This window comes from Callospermophilus lateralis, chromosome 2 (genome assembly GCF_048772815.1).
Source record: "Callospermophilus lateralis isolate mCalLat2 chromosome 2, mCalLat2.hap1, whole genome shotgun sequence".
Classification (NCBI taxonomy): domain Eukaryota; kingdom Metazoa; phylum Chordata; class Mammalia; order Rodentia; family Sciuridae; genus Callospermophilus; species Callospermophilus lateralis.
Window position 1 is genome coordinate 104,825,233 of NC_135306.1, and position 25,503 is coordinate 104,850,735.

General features: G+C 48.3%; 1 protein-coding gene across 5 annotated transcripts in view; it reads right to left on the reverse strand.

Annotated features, from left to right (window-relative positions):
* Window positions 1-25,503, reverse strand: part of Gramd1b (GRAM domain containing 1B) — a 167,488-nt gene that overhangs the window by 24,220 nt on the left and 117,765 nt on the right. For 3 of the 5 annotated variants that reach the window (XM_076846241.2, XM_076846242.2, XM_076846239.2), the window contains 4 exons: window positions 17,407-17,617; window positions 10,809-10,829; window positions 979-1,063; window positions 322-425 (listed from right to left, as the gene is read on the reverse strand). In XM_076846241.2, the coding sequence (XP_076702356.1) occupies window positions 322-425; window positions 979-1,063; window positions 10,809-10,829; window positions 17,407-17,617 (421 nt within the window). Of the gene's footprint in view, window positions 1-321; window positions 426-978; window positions 1,064-3,846; window positions 4,623-10,808; window positions 10,830-17,406; window positions 17,618-25,503 lie in introns of those variants that run through there. The other 2 variants (XM_076846244.2, XM_076846243.2) reach the window with 1 other exon arrangement.

A 25,503-nucleotide genomic window follows, 5' to 3' on the forward strand; every position in this document is an offset into this window, starting at 1 on the left:
TCCACATCCAAAAGGTGGGAGGGAAATATATGGCAGAGGAGACCCCACTACTGGGACTCAGACACGAATGGATATCCTTCAAGACTCAGTCATGGGTTTTTGTAAACTGTGCAAAGGTTTGAAGAGAACACAAAGTCAGGCAAAGGAGGGAAGTGAGGGCAAATTCCTCAGCCCTGGCCAAGAAGACAGCCCAAGGGAGCAAGTCCCAGGTCTTTTCTTTCTTCTTTCCCAGTACTGGGAATCAACCCATGTTGCCTTGCACATGCTAGGCAAGTGCTCTACCACTAAACTATACCCCTAGCCTGAGTCCTAGATCTTTACCAGAGTTTCCCAGCGGAAGATGTTGCTGTAGAAGCAGATCCAATTTTCTGAGAGGTAGAGTCGGCCCTGAAGAAGAATGTCTCTTTGGAGTGCACATGAGTAATCTGTGGTAGGAAGCAGGACAAGAGGAAGCTCAGAGGCAGGAAGCATTTTTAGCAAACTGCAGACATGTCATTGCTCCCACCAGCACTAGGGGAACCAAATCGCCTACGGTGACTCGGTGTGTGAGACACTGAAACCAGCAGCCAAGAAGACCCAGGCATCTCATGATCAGAAACATGGAGGTGGTAAAATACGCTACTGCCTAGAGGCAGAATGAATGTGACAGCAGAGGGGGCCAGGAAAGCTAGGGATAAGGAGGTCAATAAAATTCAATTTCTTTTCCACCACCGATGACCACGCCAGTCCCTTCCACTGCTTGATCATCTACAGAGGTAAGTGTTCCAGGTACTTCCTATAGGTTGGGCTCTTGCCATAAGCTGGGTGCTCAGCCCAGAGCCCTGCCAGCCAGGGCCAGTGTTCCGACATGCTCTCTCCCAGTTGCCAGATATACAAGCTCACTTGGGTAGGCTCTCAGCCTCTAGCCAAAAGCAGCCTGGGTGCTATCCCTGCAATTCCCAGACTTCTGCCTGGCCCCTCCCAGGGTTCCCAGCTCACCAACAATGAGGCGCTCCGTGTCTGGAAGTTGCTTAAAGAGCTTTCTGAAGTCTTCATTTCTCTGCTTGTAAGTGGGGCTTAACACCTGCATAACAATGGCCATGGTTAGTGAAAAGTACTCAGTCTCTGTGGGTTAGAGGAGCACTTGCTTCTGTTCAATAGGTAAAGGTAAGGCTCTGCTATCCCAGAGGCCCTAGAAAGCCAGCTCAGGAAAGGGCGCTCGGCATGGAAGAACAGTGCAGAGAACCGGATCCTGCAAAACTGTGTGTCCAGCATCCATCAGTGAGAAAATATCAAAAAATAAAGCCAGGGCCCACTTATGTCCCAAGAAGACAAAGGAAGAAGGGACACCTGCAGGTTGCTTCCTGAAGCCCACCATGCCGCTATTGGTGCTCTGCTTTCTGCCAGCTGGTAGAACCACAGAGAGAGTGAAGCAGGGGCCTCAGGAGACAAATCAGCACCCAGCAGGACTTGGGACAGGATGGGGAGCACACCTCTCAGAAGTTGCTGTTATAACTAACACAGTGAGCACTTGGCTGTGTGTGAAAGACATGACTTTAAAAAAATCATAACACTGCTTTAAAAAAAAATCATAAAGCCAGTGTTAAAAAAATCACATGGGATAGAGGATTTAAAAGCATATCTGGCACACAAGGCACCAAATTCCCTTCCCATCTTTACAAGATGATCCACCAAAACCTACAGTACCAGTGAAGAAATTAAGGCCAGAGAGAAGCCCCCTGCCCCTGTCCACACAACCACTGGCCCCATGACAAGACTAAAAAATGGGGACTCTGTTATCACATAAGCCCTAGGAGGCCAGATGAGGAGCAGGGACCTGGTAGGGAAAACAGGCACAGAGAATCTGACCCTGCAACATGCTTTGCATCTCTGGCCCTGCCCTGTGCCCTACCACCACCTGGGCCACTAGATGCCCCCTGTGCCCACCTCATTTTCACAGGGGCCTTGGTACAGGCTCAGACTCATGGGCTGCCTTAGTAAGTCCTCCTTAGAGATGAGCCAGGTGAATAAATAGAGGAACGCTTAACAATCTTAAAACTAAATAAATACAAACAAGAAAATGTAAGTACCCAAAGACAAAGGACACCCAAGGATGAAACATAAACTACACAGAAGGACATCTGCACTCCACCCGGCAATGCATTGACCTATTTATGCAGAAAAAAAATACTATTGACCCTCAGCCAGGAGCTCGTGCCTGAGGACGGATCGTCCTGCTGGTGGTGACACATGGGTCTTGGCCTTTTTCACTTTTTCACCCACTTCCCTGGGAATCCGATGCATAAAGCTGTGGTGGTGAGGGAACAACCTTTCAACTGCTCATTTTGGGTGCTTTCTACAGAGCTAAACGGATCATGAGGGAACCAAAGCTGGGGTCTGCTGACATCTGCCCGCTGCACTGCCTACCTGAGCTGTGGTCAAATGGTCTTTGTTCTAAAGAAAGAGGAGCTTTCAGGAAGATACGGGGAGAGAAAATGGCATGCCTTTAGTTTGGGGAGGTTTGCGGGGGGATGAACACAGGAAAGTACAAGAGAGGAAAAAAGTATTTCTAACTACTTTGTCCAGTTAATTAAATTTTCAGCCTTTGTTCTTAGCTTATTTACAGAATGAGCTCCACTTGCAATACTGTGTGCCCTGTTAACTTCCCCCCAAACAATGGCATGTGGTCATAGAACCCCAACTTTCAAAACCACCTGCCATGTGTTTGAACCAGGTTTGAATCAGGACAATTGCAGGTTGACATCAGGAAGCCTACCCATCCTATGACTTCTATGGCCAAAAAAGACCTCAGATACAATAATCCTCTGGTCTTTGTATTAGTTCCAGGCTGGCACTGAGTCATCTAACCCACATGGCCCCCTGGCCTCTTGGAACAGAGTCCACACATTGGAAACTCTTGCTTTACTACCTGGTCACCAGTATGGTCCCCTCCTGTCTAACTAGCCTTCTAGAACTGCAGTGAACCTGACATGGAAAGAGCTGTTACCACGTATCAAGCACAGACTCAGCCCATCACATGCATCACTGCATCTGACCACAAGGTGATTTTTATTATCCTGCCTTATACTGAACGAAAGTGAAGTACAAAGAGGCCAAGTGCCCTGTTCTTGTGCCAAGGAGGAAACAAGAGCCATCCACAATAGCCCAATCTCTCAAGATGAGATGTTCACCTGCTCTACGGCCCCCCACCAGCCTTCCAGGATCAGACCAAGGAGTGGCCTATCAGTGGCCACAAACCCTTTCAGGTGAAACTGAACATAATGAGACATCCTGATGAGGAAACGGATGCCTGGAAGTTCCCCTGTTTCTAGGTTTTCTTCCATGTTGCCCCCTCCCCCCGTTTCTCTTATATCCAGTGAGAGCCCAGACATCTATAGAGATGGAAGTGCAGGAGTCTAGCCACAAACTCCCAAACACAGGCAGATCAAGAGAGCTACTCCTCTCTTCTGCTTGGAACAAAGCTGTAGTGGTGGAGAGGGGGCAAGCGAGTCTTCTAAAGATTTACTCCATATTTGCACAGAGATATCCTTATTCTACCAGGCTCTCGATCAGTGCGAGTGGCCAGCCTCTCCCCACTGCAACCCAAAGTGCTGAGACACATTAGGTGGGCATGGCTGGCCTGCAACCACATGCTGTCTTGAAGCCAGGGGACCCTGGCCCTCTACCTCCCACCCCAGGCACTCCTAAAGCAATCTCCTCCAAAGGTGAGGCATGGCTCGCCTATTTAAATGGCTGAAGAAGTTGGTTCAAGAGTTGTCAAATCTGGGGCCCTTGGGGGGCAAAGCCAAGTGGGGCATGTGAGGGTGCAAAAACTGGTCACAGAGAGAAATCAGGTCACACACTCACGGCTGGGACTTCCTCAGATCCATGCAAGCAACAGTGTGCAGCACCAGCAGGTACATCGAGAAATCTCCTCAAGGACCACCATAACAATGGGCTTTCCTGCTCCAACAGGAGGCTCCAGAGAACCCCAGACTCCATCAAAGATTCCATCGCAACACTTCCACAGCTCCCTCTGCCAGTGGAGCCCAGCTCCTTGGCTCTGACTCCCAACTGTCCCCACAGGATGAAAACAAGTGGCCTCACTGGGACTGAATTGCAGAAGGATGACCTCTGGCTTTTGGACAGAGGGTCTGTGTGACCCCAGCCAGTGTCCTTTTCTCTCCCAGAGCTGTGCAAAGCTTCACAAGTGAGAGGATGTGATCAGCATGGTTCTTGGGACAGGTTGGCTGGTCAGTGTCCCACAGGTGGGCTCTGCTTTGTCCTTGTCCGCAAGTCTTCAGGCTCAGGTAGCCCAGAGGGGCTGTGGTCAAGCACCTCCTCCTGATCAGTGTAGTCACCCCCAAGAGTCCATCAGAGGCCTGAAGATGCAGACACAGCAGGCAGATAGTGCTGGCTGAGGGTTCTCGAGGGCAGGCCCCGGGTGGACAGGCAAACCTCCCAGGAATAGAATGCCTCACGGCTAGGTCCAGAGGTCCAGCTACTCACACACAGCCAAGTGACTCATAGTTGGTGGGAAGCTCCGGAGAGCCTCTTGAAGGCTCAGCTCTCTGGTCTCGATCTGTCCCACAGAGTGGCACGTTAATCAACGTGCAATCTACCCAGGGCAGGCTGGGGCTGCTATGACTCACATCCCTCACCCAGGCAGAGCGGCCACCAGTCAGCAGCAGCCTGCTCTCATCCCCACCCCTGCAACACACCCCTTTTCCCTTTAGACCCCGCTCCTTTCAGCTGGACAGCAAACAACTTCTTTGTTAAGAATCACCGTGGCAGGAGGGAGGGAGGCAGGGTGGTGGGCGGGAAGGGCCAGAGCCCTGCACATGCTTCAAGTTACAGGATCTGGGTGATGGTCCTGGCCAATGTCCTGCAGTAACCCCTGGCCCAGCCTGGCCTCCCCAGCAGATGTTTCCTGCAATGGAAAGTTGCTGGCCAGGACTCCAAGTGGCGGGGAGAGGCAGGGGAGGTGCTAAGGGCACTACTCTTATGATGAAATCTGAAATTTGAGACTCAGACAGCCAGGGACTTCTTAGGGACACATTCTCCCTTTGCTGGCCCATCCATGTACCAACTGCCCTGTAACTGCAGCTGGTGACTTGGGATTTAATAACTCATCTAGTGAGTCTCACATGTGCTAGCCTGGAAGAAGTTGGGCAGATAGCCTGGGGAAGTTGAGGTCAACAACTTTGGGGTCTGGATGAGGCACCTCGTTCCTTTCCAAAGACCCTGCCCCACCTTCAGCATTAATAGGAGGGGGGATGGAGGCCAAGTGGATTCCCAGAGAGCTGCTCAGACATTGAGGGCAAAGGAGCAATGCTAAGTGCAGAGAACTTGGCCCCTTGTCAGAGGGGGCAGCCAAATATAGAGAAGAATGGGAGCTAGGCCAATAGGGGCAAGAAAGCCTCCAGACAGGGGCACTCAAAACAGGCCTGAGGCGGTGGGACTGCAGAGATGCAGATTGGGCAGCTCCTTCACTCTCCCCAACGAGGCCACCTTACCAGGAGGTACTTGGGGCCTGTTCCTGAGGAAGGCAGAGTGCCTTTGTCCTAGGAGCCTTAGTAGTTTGGTCCTACAGTAGCACTCAAAACTTCAGCAATATTTAAAAATCACCCAGTGAACACATTAAAGAAAACAGACTCCTGAGTCCTAGATCCAAAGATGTTAATCAAGAGTAATCTGGGTTGACCCAGGTAAATCTCCCCCAAATCATCTCCTAACAATCCCCTCTGCCTCCCTCTCAACAGACACCCAATGAAGGCTGCCACGGCCTCCGTTCATGGTGCCAGGTAACCTACTTCATTGGACTTCCATCTTCCCCAGTAAAGATCCATGCTTCAAACAGCTTCATGGCTTCCACAGAAGTCAACATGATGTGTTTCAGTAGCAGGAGTTAAAAATTTATTTACCAAGTGAATGCATTCCTTATACCCCTCTCTAACTGTTCCCGTCAACGATGCATTTTGTGTGCATACATGCTTACTCGTGGGGATCCCTGACTTGCACATCTGGCTTCTCAGAGCCTAGTCCCTGCTCACAGTCTCTCCAGCACTGTCAAGATTCTCTTTTCTTGCATGTCAGTTCCACCCTCATCACCATGAGAGACCAATGAAGCAATTCCACTTTCCTCTCTTCAGAGCCACACCACACCTCAAGATAGAGGTGGTAGATAGTTCTAAAAGTCTCTAGATCCTTAAAATAATTCCCAGGAAACATTTGATTACAAGCCATTGATACAAGCCAAATGAGATGACTACTATTTAGGTGAGATAGGAAAAGTACACACCCAGAGAGATAACACCCTGGGAGATGAGTCTCAGTAAGCCTCAGTCTTGGTTTCCTCTACCCACTCACCAAGGGCTGGGCAGGGCAGGGCAGGGCAGGGCAGGAGCCTGAGCACCAGGAATTACCTTGGGCTAAACATTAACTCTATGGCAAACATCAGGTACTGGGACCAAATGGTACCCCCTTCTCGTGTTCAGCAGGAAGGAGGAGGTGGGGCGCTAAGGAGAAAAACAAACGGATTCTGGTAGAACACTGCACATACCGGCCCCCCCAACCCAGAGAAACTAGTTAAGATCCACAAAGGAAATCCTGGTGCTCCAACCTAATCCGGTAGGCAGAAGCCAGATATAGCCAGATAGGGACAACCAACAGGGAATGGTGACTGAGCATCAGGGATGGATATGAGGCAGAGGGTGGGGAAAGAGGTGGGCTGGGAAAGGGGTCTCACCTGCACAGGTGACACTATTCTGGAAAGAGTTAAGAATGGGATGTCAGGGGGAGAAAAGATCAGGAGACTCTTCAAGTTATCTGTAAATGCTGGGCACAGTGACACATGCCTATAATCCCAGTGACTCAGGTGGCTAAGGCAGGAGGACTCCTTTCAGCTCTCCCACTTTCTCCACTGCCTCTAACCGCAACACCTAGAAAATCATTCCTACAAAGCTTTGTTCTTTAGCATTCAAACCGAGCCATCCAGACCTGCTTGACATTCCACAGGATTGCCACTGACCCTTCCTCTCTTCCAGAAAGCCAGCATCCCTAATGGGGGAGCAGCAGGTGACTAGGATGCTAGGTCTCTGCCTAGCATGAGGTTCCTGTCCTGGTTGCCATGGAGATGGCTGACACCTCAGTAGTGAGATGAGGTAGAGTTGGGTGTTATCTGCCCAGCTGAGGCGCAGCCAATAGACCTCTGTGACCCTCTCTCACCTGAGACTCATGCCCACTCTGGTCCTGACTTTGTTACCCTCAACTCATCCCATGGTTCTTTGCTGAAGGCAAAGCCCCTCTCTGCTTATATCTCTACCTCATTTCTGCAGGGGCCATGCCTCACCCCCTGAACTAGACACTTTGCTGAATAAAACTGGGGTGGTAAAGAAGGAAAAGAAGAAGCAGGTGTAACCTGGCCTCAGGGCAGAGGTACAAGGCAGGCTCTTCAAATCCCACCTTTGACCTGATGCTGTCTCTCTATAGCCATTCCATGTATCCCAGGGTCCAGCCACATCCATTGTGTAACCCACTCCTTAGATCAAGGTAGTTTGTCCTAGTGATGACAGCTCCTCCCTGGCTAAATATATGGAGTAAAATGCTCCTTCCTCTGCAGGCAAGTGGCAGGTGAAGGTGGAGGCTGGAGTGTGGGTGGGGAGGTGGTGGGTGGGCTTCCTCTCACATCAGACTCAAACCACTCAAACGGGCCTCGGATGCCCAGGAAATGGGCAGCACTCTGTTGAGCCCTGATTGTCACTGCTCTCTCCTTCATTGGCCAAGGGTATCTAATTGTCCCCAGAGCTTGGAATTACAAAGCCTGCAGGACTTCTAAGTACCATGATGGAGTCTGAGGCATCAGAACAGCTGGAAAGCTGACAGTAGTATCCGGAAAGAGATTAGAAGAAACAATGCTCGGGCAGACTAAGAAGGGGAAATGGGGTCCTCCCTGGAGGTCAGATTCCAACCAGCCCAGGGCACTGCAGGTGACAGATAAGAGTCTGAGAGATGAAGAAAAACAGAAACCAGGTCAAAGCAACAGAGGCAGGGCAGGGCCTCCTGAAGGAGTGCAAGTGAGCTACCACAGGGCAGTGCTGGGGAGCTGCGGGTATTCAACCGAAGCTTCCCCTGACAGCACGTCTGAACACAAGAGCATAGCCCGTGCGTGTGCACTGAAAGAGAGGGTGCCCAGCTAGCCCAGGGCACAGGTGTGGGCATGGCAGGTGCCAGGAGACTTTCTATGTATTGATTCAGATGACTCTGGGAACAACCAGGTCAGGGCTTGCTGTTCCAGCCTGGAAACAACCACACTTAGGCCCGTGTCGTGGGTTAGTGCGCTGGCACTATCGGAGAGGACCTGGGAGGGTGGACTTCTAGGGAGTAGGGGCAGCACTCTGCTTGCTCCACAGATGCCCAGCTGTGGAAAAGTCCAAGCTGGGGAGTTACCCTCGGCCTCAGGAAGAAAGCGAGGTTCTTACTTGGGGGCAGAGGGTATTGTCCCAAGCAGGCCCATTTCCAGTGCTGCTTTCTACTGGCCTCTCCAGTATGGCAGTAACTGATTACCTTCCAGAAGTGCTACCTCTGGTGATGAAAACATATGAAGGAAATATGGAAATAAAATGAAATAAGAGATGATCAACTGTGTAAACCCCAGTCAGGCCTCCTGACCTCTGTAGTTAGGCCACTGGGGGCCACTTGCCACCTCTCAGCTTCTGTCTCTTCCTCCCAATGTTTACCTGCTATTTCTCTTTCTCTCCTCATGTTTATTCCTTTCTGCTGCCTGCACCAGTAGAACCCTGTGTCAGGACTCTACTGCAGACATTTAGCAGGGCCAAGAAGAAAGCAGCCCTATGGAGGGAAGTCACAAAGAGCCACCCAGAGGGCAGAGGGCTTCGCCCAGGTTGGTTACCCTGGAGGAGGGCTGGAAGGGTCAGTGAGGTTCCACTGCTGCAGCAAGTCTCTAGTTGCAAGTAGAATCAGCCAGGAACTAGGGCTCCAGCCATGCTCGGTTCCTCCACAGTCAGGGGAACCTGGGCTTCCGGGGCCCCAGAGTGCAGCTGGCCCAACCCATCCTCTAGCCAAGAGATAGCACCTTCTTGCTTGTCACCAAACTGAGTCCATGTGGGGCTGAAGGAGAAAGACTTGGAGGTGAAAGGGGTAGCAGAGAGAAAGTAAAAGCTATTAGAATCAGGGAGAAAAAGTAGGCCAGACAGGAGGATGGAACCAGAGCTGGAGAAGAAAAATATGGGAGAAAGGTGGTCAGAGAGCAAAGAGTAGAGAAATACAAACGAAAGGAAAAGCAAGACAAAACAGAAGGGACTGAGCTAAAAAGCAACAAAAGAGAGAAACAGAAAGATAAGAGGAGGATATCAACAACAAGAAAAAGGACTTTAATGTTCAAATTTGCGTGTTTTAATTCTCTAGTAAGCCTGCAAGTGTGTATTTTCTGTTCCTCTTTGGGGGCTCTATTTCATGCAGTGCTGCTCAAAAAGGAATTCTTGGGCAAAAGATGTCCTGACCACAGCTGGGCCAGGGACAGCTCCCAGAAAGCACAGCTATCACTCCTCTTCCTCTTCCCAACACAGGGTGCTTCTGGATCCTCGAGCACAGGAGCTCTGAGCAGTCTGGAGAGACCTGAGGCCAGAGGCCAGGTGACCCCCTGATGGGTCAAGAGGGAAGGAGCAAGCATGAGTGTTGTGGGTTTTCTCCCACCCCAGGCCATCTCAACCCTTGACTCCCTCCTATCAGCAAAGCCCACTTGGGATGCTGGGTGGGACTGAGGCCTGCAGATCGATCAATAACACCCATGAAAGACAGGCCACAGAGCGGCTCAAGGTGGAAAGTCACGAAATGAGATGTTCCTGACTTTGAGGAACATGTATGAAAACACACAGGCCACATGTGTGATTTGGACCCAGTCTCATATGAAACCCAAGCCCCTCCCAGGGACCGCTCTCTCTGCCCTCCATCTGTCATTCACAGGCCCTTTCCCTGACAGCTTTTCTACATCCACACCTCCTGCTGGAGCAAAACCACATGTAAGGAGGGGCCAAAGATGGTATGCCCAGGATCAGAGTCTAGTATGAAGGCCAGCAGGCTCAGAGAAAGGAAGGTGAGGTACGAAGCCAGGCCATGATGAAACATGCCAGTTCCCCCAGAAAGGCCGGCTGAGAGACCTTGGTCAGGTGCTCTTCAGAGGAAGAGTTCAAAGTCCTAAACCTCAGTGTATATGACCAAGAGGATGTGGCTTTTGCAAGGATTGCTTACTCTGCAAACACTTTCTCAATATGGAAAAAAGTGGACAGATGGATGAAGTGCCACCCTGAGTGACTTAAGAAATGGTCCTAATCACACCTTCACCATAGACCCAAGGTCAGGGGATGTCTTCTGGGAGGAGCATGCTTTGGGGCAGAAGCCAAACTACATTACATAGGACAGCCTCTCAGTTCCTGAATCAAAGTCCTATGGGCTGTATCTCCCCCAAGATGTCTTAATTAAAGGATGGAAAGTTTGGCCTGAAGTTCATACCCCTGCCCCAGTCCATTCTCCCCTTCTAGGATGCAGAAGGGGCTTATCCAAGAGTTCTGGGAGACACAGGGGATAAACCAGACCATCCCTCCTGGTGTCACTGAATCAAATCCTCCCTCACCAGGGCTGCCCTGTCTTGCTACAGAGGAAAGATAGTCTATTTGGTCTGGGGAAGGAGGAAGCAGATTAGGGGGAAAGGCCATGGGGAAGCCAAACAGCATTCCCACTTCCCCTTCCCAGCTGCCCACCTCTACCCGACCCCCCATAGACCCAACAAGAAGAGAAACAGGAATACTTACGTTGTACCAACTCTGGCTTTTCTGAAAAAGAACAAATCAAAGAGAAAAGTAAAATTAGTCATGAGGAGATGCGGGGAGTGGCCAGAGTACGTCTGGCTCCAGAGGGAAGGACACATAGATAGCAGAGGGGGGGCAGGGAGGACGAATCCAAGTGCAGCTGAATGCTTCCCATGTTGCTGCTCAAGAGGGCTCCTCCTTTCTCAGAGAGCTCCAGAAAGGAGGCCCAGGGAGCAGTCCATGCTGGAAGCCCCACCGGGTTGGGGCGGTTGGGGTGGCAGGCAGCGGCAGCACCAGCTAGCGCTCAATTGGAAGGGAGTCGGAGCCCCATCAGCTTCTTCTGATGGGGATGCGGGATGCTCTTGAGGCATCCGAGACCCAGTCCCCAATGGGCCCTGATCAGAAGCAAAGTACAGATAGAGACCAACCCAGCCTTCTGCTCCAAGTCAGCTTCTCTAGAGAAGGCAGGGTGGGACACTTCGGTGACAAGAGAAGAAAAGGGACTGCCTGAAATCACCTTCAAACTATTCTCTCAGTTAGCAGATGAGTGAATTCCTTCTTATAATCTCAACAACTGGCTGATGACGTAAGTGATAATAGCAGAGGAATGACTGTGGGTTCTTTGTGTAATTTCTAAAGGACCTTTCCAACTCCAGGTGTTATAATTCAGTATCAGCAAAACCATACTCCACCCCAGCTCCAGAATTCAGAAGTTCTCCATTTGCCATGCCCTGGAAGAATGGGATCTGAAAATCTCCCAGGGAAAGAAGAGGGATGACTACATTATGCCTCGTCTATTTCCCATCTCCACCAACAGAATTCATTTGTATACATCCCACTGGGATGATAGGCAGAAACTTTACCTCCAGGTCAAAACTTCAACCTGACCCCGAGGTACGGATCCTATGCATAATTAGCAGCCCTCATCCCCTCCTCCCCTGGTGTTAAGAGGGCAGCCACTGTCTCAGCTTGTCTGTAGGGCATGTGTCTGGTGGGGTGAAGGTGACCGGACCAGGGTGTCGGTGAGTATGACCACAATGATGATGAGAGAGTCAAGGGACCAATCTCCCCTCACTAGACCCTTCTATTGCATCAGAAGAAACTGGAGACACATTTTGAAGGTAACATGAATCTGCAGAGGCTCTGGAGAGGGGCAAGAAAGGGGGATTAGCCATGGACCTGCTGCCCCTGATTTCACCCTCGCACCAACCTCACCAGCCAAGACTGTGGCCAACGTGGCAGATGGCAAGGCTAGCTCTCAATTCCCCTCTGCAAGGGACACTCCATGGTCATTCCCGAAAACACCATCAATGGCCTAACCCGGAAGTCACATACTGTTACCATTCCAAGGGCCTTAGAAGGTAAAGGGCTAAATCTGGATACTCAAGAACAACCATTTCATCATGGAAAGGGATGTTGCTATATGGGAACCCTAGATCTGAAAACTCTCCAAAAAGCATTTTAGTCAAGGTTCCCATGTCTGGAGAGGGTGGATGGGACAAGCAGGCTGCATCTAACTTGATCTGTGCCTCGGGATGTCTTACTTTGTGGGTGCTCACACAGAAACTCTTGACATTTGAGACCACAGAGCATGGGGCTGTGCAGATGTTCATAGCATGCACTTCCCAATATTAGGAAGGTGCATTCTTGGAGTTGCTGCCTCAACTGCCTCACAGTTTCCTTGAACTTCATTAATACCGAACCAGGTCATCAGATGTCTGCTTTGTAGATGAAAAAGGTTCCTATCATCTGCACCTGCTGTCTCATTCCTTGTCCTGGCCTTTGTATAAGACCCTAGGAGCAAAGAGGACAACTGGAACTTAGGTATGGGGTGGGAGATCCCAGATTCTTTGGGATTCCTCTTCATGGTGCCCTCCCTCCTGTCCCATGTAGGAAGAAAAGACTTTCCCCTTCTATGCACTGGCATCAAGACTCCTGCCCCTTCTGAATCTGTATGGAACAAAGAGTTTCAGGTTTCACAAGAAGCTTTAACCAGAAAACCCCTTTTGTCTCACCTCTAACTAGCTCTGTGATAACTTTGTGTCTAATATTTGCTCTTTTGAAAAAGGTAGATGAGAACAGATATTCTCAAATACTCGAAATGTGAAATACACCATCCAGAGCAAGGACTCCTGGCTCTACCCCTAACCAGCTAACTCTGATCAGCCTCTTATCTGTCATCACTGAGATTGCCTCTGAGGCAAATGAGGACCTATGCCTCCAGCAAAATCCACACTAGACACAGAGACTATCCATAGGCAGAAGTTTCTGAGCTTGACCAACCTCTTAGAGGTCAATTACTTCTTCATGGCTGTGCATTCCTGGGACTAAGTCCTAAAGGAGCCAGTTACAGGGAAATCAGGGAGGTTGCCAGCCTGGGATATTGAGAAGGGGAGAAAGGCAGATGCCTTCCCTTGTAAGCTCATTAGAACATTCCTACTTGGAGGACGAACCACAGGGGAAGAAGGGGCAGAACTAGGGAAGGGGAAGTAGGGTTCCTTTAGCTTAGACACAAATTTGGCCAAAAGGTGAAGGAGGAGTAGGGAAAAGAGAGCTGTCAGAGACAGGAATTGATCAGGGCTCATTTGGTGTTTCCATTGCCTTTCCTAGAAGGCAGCTAAAGAGCACAGACTGGAAGGTACATCAAGCTCCACAAAATGAACCCAAGTCACCTCAAGGTGGTCTCCTGCTCCAAATCCAAAAACATCTTCCAGAGTCAAGGCTCAGAGAGCCTGGAGACAGGATTGGGGTGGAGGTGGGGCTGGGTGGGGCTGGGGTGGATGAGGACTACAAGCTCTACATTTAGTAGCAGTTAGGGACAAAAAAAAAAAAAAATCTTACTTTGATCAGGTTAAGTCTGTCATACTGAAAAGAAAACCACAGAAATTAGAAAATATTTTCAAATGGGAAAAAATGTCAAAGGAGCACTAGCACCACAGCACAGGGTGATGCTATGCACCCAGAGAGGTGCAATGGAGGGCCAAAGCCAAGAACTTACTGTCCCCATCGCCTTGGCACCACCTAGGCAGGTCAGGGCAGGGGAGGACAGGTTGCTTCCAGGAGCAGGTGGGAGCAGGAAAGCAGGCCTTGGCTCCCTCTAGTGGGTATAGGCTGTCACTACCAAGTGAGGTCTGGATGGTGGAGCAAGGGCAGGGATTCCTGGGAGTGGGGTCAGCTTGAGTTCCCTAGCCTATGCTCTGGGAAGAAGAAAGCATCAGCCTCTACTGCATAAAGTTCAAGAGTGTGAGACCTTAGGGATGGCCTAGTCCACCCCCAACATGAATAAATAGAGGCCAGAGAAGAAAAGAGACTGGGCATTAGTTCTCACTCTGGGGAGAAGAAGAGGCATTCTTAGCGTAAATGGAAAACACAAGAGGTGATCTTTCCTAGAGGACGGACAGGAGACAGGGAATGAGGTGGCCTAGCTATGATTATAACATTAACAGCTCTGGCTCTCAGATTCCTCACTATGGACATATTTGGCCAACCTGGAAAGACGTTCCATGGAATGTTGGTGTGTCTCCACTCTACCAGGACACCCCACACTGGGCCTCGCCCCTGCAGCATTCCCTCACAATCTGTTCCAGCCCTGGCTTGCATGCAACCTTTTCCCTGTATTGGTTCCCCCGTTCCTCTTTTGCAGTCTTGTGTGTCTCGCACATGCATGCCCCAGATGGACCATGGTCCTATTTTCACTCTGTTTAGAGGACAGCCGGGTTAGAGTGATGGTCATGACTGGTGGGGGAACTGGGTGGGGAATGGGTGTTCCAAGCCAGGGAACTTAATGAGTGTGTCTATCTGGATGGTTCTGCTTCAGTCCCTTCTTCTCAAAGGGAGAGAAAAACACAACGGCTCAGTCACCTCCCACACCTCAGCTCCTTAGGAAGTGGGGGCCAAGATTAGCTCTTGATTCCCAGATCTCCTCTCAATTCCTTTGTAACGCCTCTCCAAACCCCTACTCTGATTCTACCTGTTTTCTGCAATGTGTCTTGGCTACCCAAACTCAGTGATTTCTCCTGCCTGTCAATTCATATATCTTGAAGTACTTATGTTTTTTGTTTGGGCTTTTCTCCTTTTTTGGGGGGGTAGGGGTGATCTAGGAATTTACCACAAGGGCCTCTATCCCCAAGCCACATTAAGTTGCTGAGCCTGGCTTCAAATTTGTGATTCTCCTGCCTCAGCCTCCCTAGTCACTGGAATCACAGGTATGTACCACCATACCTGCCTACGTGTGAGATTTTAAATCAGGTTTGGTTTGTATATAATCTGGGCAACACTGTCTACACCTCCAAAATTAAATTGTGGGCCTGGTTCCCCCCCCCCAAAAGACTAACACTTTGAAGACTGAAATCAATCCTCATTACTGGGTACTTGCCTATTGAACCCATCATCCACCCAAAGCACATACTCTTTAAGTGGTGACCAGTGACATCAGTAAGAATCACAGTGCCCACCAAATACCATAAAACATCACCTTAGGATGGAAAAGTGGGTGAAGCAAAGAGGAAGAATAACCTGATGTCCACGTCCAATCAGACCAACCCTCCCCTCAACTGGGCCTTGAGCACTATCATATCAACTATGGCAGAGGTACAAGCACTCTGGAGGGACAGAGGAAGGTCACACCAAACCCCATTTTCAGAAATCAGCCATGCCTGCACCTGCCCCACCACTTGAACCCAGAGAGCTCCTGCTGGCTTCCTCCCCTGTCCACAACCGGCTATCCTCATTGAACATCCTCAGATCTACATTGTGCTTCCAGGCTAAAGGTCACAGAATGCAGAATTAGCTTTGCAGCCTCTTGTTCATCCTGCAGGAAAGAACTGCTGCCATTCTCCTCCTCCTACAGGGACTTGGGGCTGTTACAAGGCATCCTCCCTTAGCTTCCACTTCTTTTAGCTGCAACCATTCCTCGGGGCTGATTTCCCGAGCCTCACCACTCTACAACACCTTTTGCTTACCCAACATTTGTTCAAATTCCCTTCAGGCCTCAGAGATCCTAGGGTCTGGGAAAGACTCTGACTCTGTCTCCTGCCTTGCTCCCATTCTCCAGGGCCTGCCTGGGTTACTGTCAACATTCTTCAAACTCCAGGTGCCCCTCTGCACTCTCTTTGATCAAGACTCAGGATCTTAACACCATAAACCCAGACCCTGGGTAGTAGGTGGAAGCAGTGAGGGGCCTTGGTCTGGGCAGTGGGTGGACACAGTGAGAGGTGTCCCAGCTAAGTAGCTCTCCGAGGAGGGAGAAAAGGAACATGCCTGGCAGAGCTCCTACAGTTGCTGTTGCCACATGAGGGAACTCATTGACCTGAATTCCTGACCTCCGTCAGCACATCCTTCCTGCCCATCTCAAATCACTACTGCCAGGGAGGCCAGAATCACCCACCAAGGGTGATTACAGGAACCTGTAATATGACAGGATGGGGCGTACCCCACCCAGGAATGAAACTCCCTCTGCCAGACTCTGCTTCGAGAAGGCACCATATAAGGAGGGAATAAATTCCAACCAGAGGCAGTGTTTGGGGAGCAGGCAGACATGGGGGAGCAGGGACAGGGTCTGTTCTCCGACCTCAGGTGCAATAGGAATGGGCCCAGTTACTTCCAAGCCAGCCTTCCAGGGGACAGTGGGGCCGGCCCTTCTGGGAAAGGGACCAAGCAGGACACATGGGCAGAATTGGCTGGGGTGGAGGGCAGGGATGCTGAGCACTACAGACAATTCAACACTAGAGGGGAGATAAAAAAGACAGAGACAAAAGATGGCTTACTTTTGAGAGGCGCTTGTGAGACTAAGACCATGCATGCAAAGAAGGTATTTGGGAAGTGGTGGGGAAGAAGAGGAAGAACAAGAAATCAAAAGACAAATTCAGGTGGGAAACCAGTACCCATGCCTCCCTGGGGTCCCCGGCCCCTTCCCAGGTTCTGGGAGTCAGTTGGTGAAGACAAGCTTCTTGAAGGAGCACCTAAGCAGGTGTGCCTCCTGTTTCCCAAAGGACCAAGGGTAAAGTGGAACTCTCTGGGAAACCAGAACCAATCTGGGGCTTTGTGCATATCTTTGGGGGTAGGGGCCCTGGTGTTCAGGTGGACATGCCTAAAAGGGATGGAAAAGCCCTTTCACTGCCCTCTCTGCTAGATGAGTCCCAAGTGGGTTAGTACAAAGATGAGGCAGGATGGTGGCTAGAGAGGTTAAAAACAGCATTCTGGGAAGTTCTCTGAAGACTATCTACTATCTCCCTGGGAACACAGTTGTCCTCAGATAATGCTCTCTTCTACTCCAGTTCTGAGGACCAAAATTGAAGACTGTAACAGAGATGAATAGATGACCCCTCCTCCAATCCCTTAAGCATCTCTCTTCCAGATCTCAAGGGACATGAGTCTCCTTAGCTCCCAAAGAGAGATAGGGTGGATGGAGCATCATCTTCTAATCCATGACCCCTCTAACATTAGTGCTCAGCTGGGAAGATTTCTAACTAGGGTTCTTCCTGTTCACCCTGCCCTCATCTCACAGAGAGACAACCTCTGGGACACGGGGCCCTTCAGGCATCTGAGGATGGTGTTCTCTGCCTCCCCGACAGAGGCACAGAGTCAGCGTGGCCCAGCTCACCTTGGAATTTTTGCCACCACTCCTGCCGGACTGTGAGGAACAGCTGCGCTGCACACCCTGCTCCGGGGTGGATGGAGACTTGTCCGAGGAATGATCTGAGCCCTTCTCCACCATGGTGTCTCCGTCCTGGTTCTGCGGGGTTGGTGATCGAGACCTCTTCCGGAGGATGGGGGAGCAGGCCGGCGTGCTGCGGTTGGAGTTACTGGCAGTGCTGCAGGGCAGGTGGAGAAAGGGATGGGGTGGAAAGGGGAGGAGGAGGAAAGGTAGGCAGTCAGTGATTGCAAGCCAAGGATGGTGCAAAGGAGCCAGCTCTGGGAGCCAGGGAGAGGGGCCACCCCCCATGGACTTATATACTATAACAACCCTGATGGCCAGGAGAGGGCAGTAGTGTCAATGTGAACAGGGACATGGGACTAGGAAGGGGCAAGTAAGGAAATGAGATATTTAGGTATCTGTCCATACATCCAATAACTGATTATTGAGCCCCAAATTGTGTTATTAAAAAAAAAAAAAAACTGTTTAGGGAAAATAGAGCCTAGGACCTGAAGGATTCATTGGAGATCATCAAATACTTTTAGCTCATTTTATACATGCTATTTTGTTTGGACACATTTGTATATTAAAATAACAATAATAATCCTATTTTTCAAGTAATTCACAGACATACTTCACTGGGATCTTAAAACATTCCATCAAAGAAGTGATGGCCATAATCCCTGTATTTAAAAATGAAGACCAGTGCATGGTCCTCTGATTGCAGAGGGCCTAGACACAAAACTTGGGGCTTCTGATGTCGCTCAACCATACCATATTATTTCCTTATAAGATATTCTGGTTCCTGCTTCCTCTGCCAGGAGTAGAGATTAACACTCCATATCCCCCTACCCCAAGTTCATTTCCAGCAGTGCCTGAAACTTCCTACAACACCAAATCCAATTATACCAAGGCTGACGGTCTGTAAATGAAGTTACTAATTGACATTTAGGTTGTGTTTTCAAATGGAATACTAGAGATACAGGAAAAAAAGGGAGATGAAATTAATTAAGTTCTAGTGAGTGTTCTCTTTGTATTGAGAGAAGGAGAAAGGAAAAAGGTGGAAAAGGGCAAAGGTTAATTAAAAAGAGGCAGGGGAAATGGGAAAGGAAATGTGAAACTGGAAAGTCAAAGCAGCAAGGAGTAGGGCATGAAAAGGCGAGTGTCCCACACACCTACACAGTCTTCCTGAACAACCCAGAGAGCACTCTCAGGAAGCTACATCCCAGCTTCCCAGGAGGCAGGAGGGCAGGGTGGAGGAAAATGGCATTTGCATGAACTTCCAGCTGCAAGCTCAGATGTCCCATGGGGCCCATTTGCAATGAAAACCATTTCCCTCTAGCAACACCTTCCACTTGGGCATCCTCAGCAGAGAGAAGGTACAACAAATTCAAGCACTGAGACCAGCAAAAGTGGCGAGGAAAAGCAGGGGAGCAATGGTATGGAGAGAAGCTGGGGAAGGGAAAGGAGATCAGAGAAAGGTAAGATAAGTGGCCAGTGGATGTGGGGAGAAAAGCAGGGCCCAAGGTTTTTGCTTCATCCTAAAACAGTATGTATAGTTAACATTTCATTTATAATGTCCACAGTGACTGTATTTTGGGGAAGTCCAACATGCCTCCCTCAAAAGAGGATCCTCAAAGTTCTCTTCCTATCCCCTACTACCCCATGTCCCCTCACTCTCAACTCAGTACAATAAATCAGAGACGGAAAGCTGCTCCTTGGCTTCAATTGAAGAATTTGAGCTGTGGGAATGAAGACAATCAAGCCTCCCCACACCAGCCCTGACCCTATGGGGAAGCCTCAGGGGCTCCTATGCAGACTCAGGGGCTCATCTGTCAGGGGAGCCTTCTTGCTCTCAGGCCAATTCCAGTCCAGAGGCAAGAATCCCAGGTATACACTGTCTTGTAGGATTGCACTGTGGAAAGAACAGCCAGGATCTCCACATCCAACCCTAACTAATTTGCTCAAAATAGAACTGGAGAAAAGACACACCAAGCACCTGGCCATCTCAGACCTAGTGGACACACCCCTCTTTTCTTTAGACAGGGACCATTTTCACTTAATTCTGTACTCTGGAATATAAAGGAGAGCATTCAAAACTTCAAACCAGCTGGTAATTGACTGTTGAGGAAGGATTCAAGTAAGGGGTAGGTTAAAATTAAAAAAAAAAAAAATTCTAAGGCCAAGGAAATGGACTCCAACTCTCCAAAACACATGAATCTTTTGCTAAATGATCAGAATCTCTATAGGATTCCCACTTCAGCTATGTCACCCAAGGATGTGCATACCTAAAATTCTGCCTTCACCACATCAGCCATTAAACAACTTGGACCGTCTCTTTGTTGGCTTAAGGCTGTTGACCATCTGTGTTGTTGAAAATCTCTCTCCTCCTGAAGGCCTGCAACCTCTCTCCTATTCCTCTCCCTGTCTTTTCTCTGTCACTAGATCCTCTCTTGCTACTCAGCCTGAAACAGTCCTTCTCCAAAGGTGAGTCCTTCACCTTTCTGACCATCTTCTCCTTTCCCTGACGCTGGCCCCTGGGCAGAGAGCCCTCTGTCACAGCTCTGCTCCCACTTTGTAGTCTGATCCAAAGACCTGTGATCATGTAGAAGTCTCCTCCAGAGGGACGTCTCCTGAGTGCCTCGGATTCAAAGCAGCTGGCCGTCCTTCCTCCCAAACCTCTTCCCACTACTGCCCATTCTCAAAAGCATTACCATTTCAGCAAACCCATCTCTTCCATCTCGTCCCACAAAAATGAGTCACCAAGTCCCCACAATATTACTTCTGTTTCTTATCCTATCCTTCCTTTCCTCCTCCGGCGACCTCACTCAGATTCTCCGACCTCTTCCTTGAGCTCTTTCAATAGCCTTTGCTATGGGTTGAATGTCCCCTCCAATGCCACAGTATAAAGGTGGGATCATTAAAAGGTTATCATATCATGAGGATGCTGCCCTCATGAATGGATTAAGGCCACAAACAGAGGAATGGGTAGGAAGTGGAATGGGTTGTTGTAGGTTTTCCCTCTTGATTCCTCTCTCTGACTTGCTTTTCCATTTTCCACCACAGGATGATCCTTGCCAGATGGCAGTACCATCCTTTAGGACTTCCTAGCCTCTGGAATCGTGCTGCCTATAAATTATCCAGTGTGTGGTATTTTATTACTGCAACAGAAAAGAGACTAAGACAGCCAGCCTTAAGTAGCCTCCTCCTTCTCCTTCTTCAAATACAAACCAAATATCTTTCCATTCCCTATGAGCACCTCTTTTAAAAGTCCCCAAATCTTCAGAATAAAATAAAAAGTTCTTTACTAAAAATAAACCACACATCTTTATGTCAATATTTTTTCTCTCCATATACTTTCTTAAAATAAGAGTTTTCATATTCTACCCTACATACATATGTTCCCTGAATATCTCTCTCTCTCTCTCTCTCTCTCTCTCTCTCTCTCTCCCTCTCTCTCTCTCTCTCTGTGTGTGTGTGTGTGTGTGTGGTGCTGGGGATTGAACCCAGGGCCTTGTGCATGCAAGGCAAGCACTCTACCAACTGAGCCATATCCCTAGCCCCTTTGAATCTTAATACACATCCTCATTCTTCTGTTTCCAGATTTCCATACAACTCACTGCTTGAGCCTAAAGAGCCCTTTTACCTCCACATCTTCCTACTGGAGACCTGCCCATTCTCTGAGACCCAACTCAAATCCCACCTTCTCCAAAAAGCGTTTCTAACCCTCTACCACTGAGCTGACTAAAGCATTTAACACATTGTGCCTGGCATTAAAAGGAAGCCCTGTGAGTTCCCAGAGGTACCCACCTGGGCCACCTCCCACACCAGCTGGTGTGAGACTGTGTAGGCAGAATGTGTTCAGCAGTGTCTGCTAAACTGAATCCCATCCTCATGAAGGTGTCCGTACCCAGGGCTTTAGCAAGCCCCAATTTCATTAAAGTCCCCAAATCTGTTTCTCCAGCCTGTGAGCACTGATAATAACTAAAAGTTATTCATTGTTTTTGAGTTTCTTGCATAACATCAAGCATTTATTAAGCATTATTAACTGGAATCCTCCCAACCTACCTATGAAGTTTTAATAGATATTGTCCTATCTTTAGCTTACAAATTAAATTCTTGACAGATTAAATAATTCACTCAAAATCACATAGGTAGGTGAATGACAGGACAGGATTTAAACCTTAGGCCTATCTGATTTAGGAAGCTTTATTCTTAGAACTAGGTGTTCCATAATGTTTGTTTGCTGGGTGGGCAGATGGAAAGATAGATGGGTTGCTAGATGACTGCAAAGAAACGAATCAACTTCTTTCTCCCAATCTCTAACCCATTCTCTATTTTCCTCTCAAAATGAACTTTCTAAAAAGAAACTGATATTTTTAATCAACCCCTCCATTAGTCAAAGCCCGCTTATGGTTTCTATCCCCTTAGAATAAAATCCTACCTCCAAAGTATAGGTTCCTCCATTATTTTACGCTGCCTTACTCTGACTTTATTCAGATCATTCTCTGTACAAGAAGAAATGTTTGTAACGATGTTCTAAAGCAGCAAAATCACTACTAGTTTTGCTAGATTCCCAAAACTCTTCTAAAAGTTACTTCATAATTCCATAGGTTTGGATGTACTACTGAGCAACTACAACCAATTCCTATATGTTGAAAGATACACAATTGTGTCTTTCAAACAAACTCTATGCTGGGCCATGAATCCAATCCTACCAGCATTAGGAATAACAGTTACATTATATTTTTATTTCTTTTGGCCATACCAGGGATCCAACCCAGGGCCTCACACATGCTAGGCAAGTGCTCTACTGAAAAACCAGCCTCTACCTCAGAGCAAAGCCTGTCCAAGGAAGGGACATCACCTTTGTCCTTGGAAAAACCCACAGAGCACTCCTAAGCACATTCCCACCCTGCTAAGTTGTCTATCTACAAATAACAGGAGAGATCTGCTGCGCCAGGTGTCCCTGACTCAGTCAGGCTAGGTAGGGATCCATAGCAACCCCCTAGCAGCCACCAATCAGCATGAGACAGGGAAATACCTGGGATGCCAGATGACCCTCCCAGTAGTTTATGGTGGTTGATAACATGTTGGGAAACCATGTAGTTCAGCAAGAACACCCCTCTTGGCTTAAACCAATCAGTTCAGAATACCCCTTTTGTACTGACCAATCACCCCTACCCAACTTGTTCCCGCCAGTGAATGTGCTAATCATGTTTTAGAGTTATTATTTGATTTTCCCGCGGTGTGTGATGATTTGCTAAGAGATGCTATGATGTATGTGAAGTCCCTGCCTTCTCCAAAGAATGTATAAAACTGCTACAAACCCTGGGCGCCGGGCCTCTCAGCGTCGCCAGTTGCTGTGTGCGCACGGAGGACGGAGCTAGCTCACAATAAACACCTCTTTGCTGTTTACATCAATCTTGGTCTCCGGTGGTCTTTTGGGGGTCCCGAATTCGAGCATAACACTACCACTGAGCTACATCCCCAGTCTGTACAATATATTTTTAAATCTTGGTATTTAGAAGCTGAAAGACCTTAGGCGTGTTGTAGGAAGGAAACAAAAACCCATTTTAGATAGGTCATTGGAATGACGGGTACCAAAATTTAAGAATGATATATCCAACCCTCAATTTTACTTCCAAGAAACATGAGAAAGGGGTGAGGATGTATTTCAGTAATAGAGCACTTGCTTATCATGTGTGAAGCTCTGGGTTTAATCCCCAGTAGCACACAATAAATAGATAAAAATTTAAAAAGGAAGAGAGGAGGAAAAGGAGGGAGAGAAACCCAAGAAATAGGAGGGTTAAGTGCCTGGCCAAGGTAATATGGCTACATGTGGTTCTTCAGTTCCATAAATATTTACTGACCACCTGACAGAGTGCTAGACACTGAAATTTATGTTGAATAAGAAAGGATCCTTGTACTTGGGATATTTATAGTCAGGAGGAACTAGACATGCACTCTTCCCATTTCAATATAAAAAAGTGCTGTGAGGGACTAGCTCAGTGGGAGGACTTTCTTTCTTTACTGTTTTCTATCTTCTTTTTCTTTCTTTCTTTTTTTGGGGAGCTGGGGATTGAACCCAGGGCCTTGTGTATGCAAGGCAAGCACTCTACCAACTGAGCTTTCAGTCTGACCATGCTATCGCAGGCCACATATGGTCTGATCCCACTACCTATAAGCTAGGTCTTGGCTGAAGTTCTTGAGAAATGGAGAAGTGTGGACAGAGGACAAGGCTTTCTGCGGTGACTCTTTGCAGTCTCCCTACCCCCACCACAGACAAGGTGGCCACTACAACACTTTTCTTGGCTTTCTTTCCCTATCCTTATCCCCAACAAGGACCTGCGGGCAGCCCTTGTCAGCAAGCCAGCTCTCTGATCAGCCAGCCGTGCACTGTTCAGAACCCCAAGCAAAGTACAATGGTCAGTTGGTGTTCCAGTGTTCCTCACTAAGTCAACTTGTTTGCCTTTACAGAAAATCATTTCTGCCCCAGATATTGTAAAATCTATACCTGCTGCTCTGAAAGCCCTGTGCCTCCAACCTGCTTGGATCACAGCAACTGCTTCCTTCCTTCCTTCATTCTTGCCATAGTGCCACCAGCCACCCCAGCCCTGGCACATTCCCAATCAGATTCTGCCCCACTGCTCTGCACACCTGGACACTGAATATTCACACTTCCCTGTTATTTTAAAGTCAGCCTACGGTGATGAAATGTACGGCTGGAAACATCTCAGTGCCGGGGGTACTAGTAATTCTTTTTAAAAAGGCTGCCTGATATACTCCAGACACCCCTGACTAGTAGAAAGAGAACCTAATTAGAAACTTGGAAATGCAGCTTCAATGCAACATTTGTGTGCTGCGAGATTGCTGAAGGAGTACAAGGTCGAAATTAATTGTCATTCAGTGGTGTTAGAAAGCTCAGATTTGAGACATAGCTTGGCCATTTGTTTGCTGTATGATTCTGTCTCCTGAGTCTCATTTTTCTCAATAGAAAAAGAGAAACATTAATACCTGTTTCAGAGTGCTGCTGTATAATATGAAGTAACATAACCAAATGTTGAGCACAGTACCTAATGCACAGCAAGTCTCAATTGAGTTGCTATTGTTAAGAAGAAGTTTGTTCTTCTCTGCAAAAGGCAGAAGAAACATTCTTGCCTTCTTTCCTCAGATGGCTGGTAAAGTGGAAATGCTCTGAATGCTCCCAGGCATCCCTTCCAATGGGACCAGGAATATACATTCCTTAAAGTGCAGAATGCCAGCCTTATCCCATAACACCCCCAGCCAATAATTGAGAATTTCCATTAGATCATCACCAGAATTTGCATTCGGAATTAAGTACCTAAGGTGATTCTGTTGCACTATAGAGTTTGATAACTACTATGCCCAAGGAACAATCTTTTAGGTATCAAGGAATAAGCAGCACATCTGCACCAGGGGACAGAGACCTGTTTACGACTCTAAGTAAAACAGCCATTCAGTGTCTACTAGGTAGGTAGACTCGCTAGAACAGTAAAACCATTTTGATCGTGTCATAGGAACTACCGGTGTAGAGGATTCTGAAGTGGAATTGATGGGGCGTGGGCAGGAGGATGTGGTTGAGAACAGCAGTACCGGATGGGACATCTCCTTCTTTTGGTGACAATTATTATTAGCACCCACAGTCATATTATAGATACCTTATCCTTCCCCCCTTTCATAGCATCTGATTAAAGCTGGTTCTGATACTGTCCCCAATTCCTAACACACAATTACTCTGTTATCTAGCCACACATATCCACACACATCCTATCTCTATGCCAACTCTCAAGTTTCATTAATAATCCTTCCTAGTTCTTTATAATACCACGGCAAATATCCATGTGAATTAGCCAGCTCCCTTTTGGATTTCCCATGCCCCTTGCTCAGGACTCTGAGATAGGAAGGCTACAGGTATATTTGCATAACATTTGCATGGAATTTACATGCTGCCTGCAAATGCCTCCATCAGTAGGTTATCCACCTACACCAGTTTCCAAGTTTCACAGTTTATGAAGACTCTCTGAAGTTGGTTAGTATTCC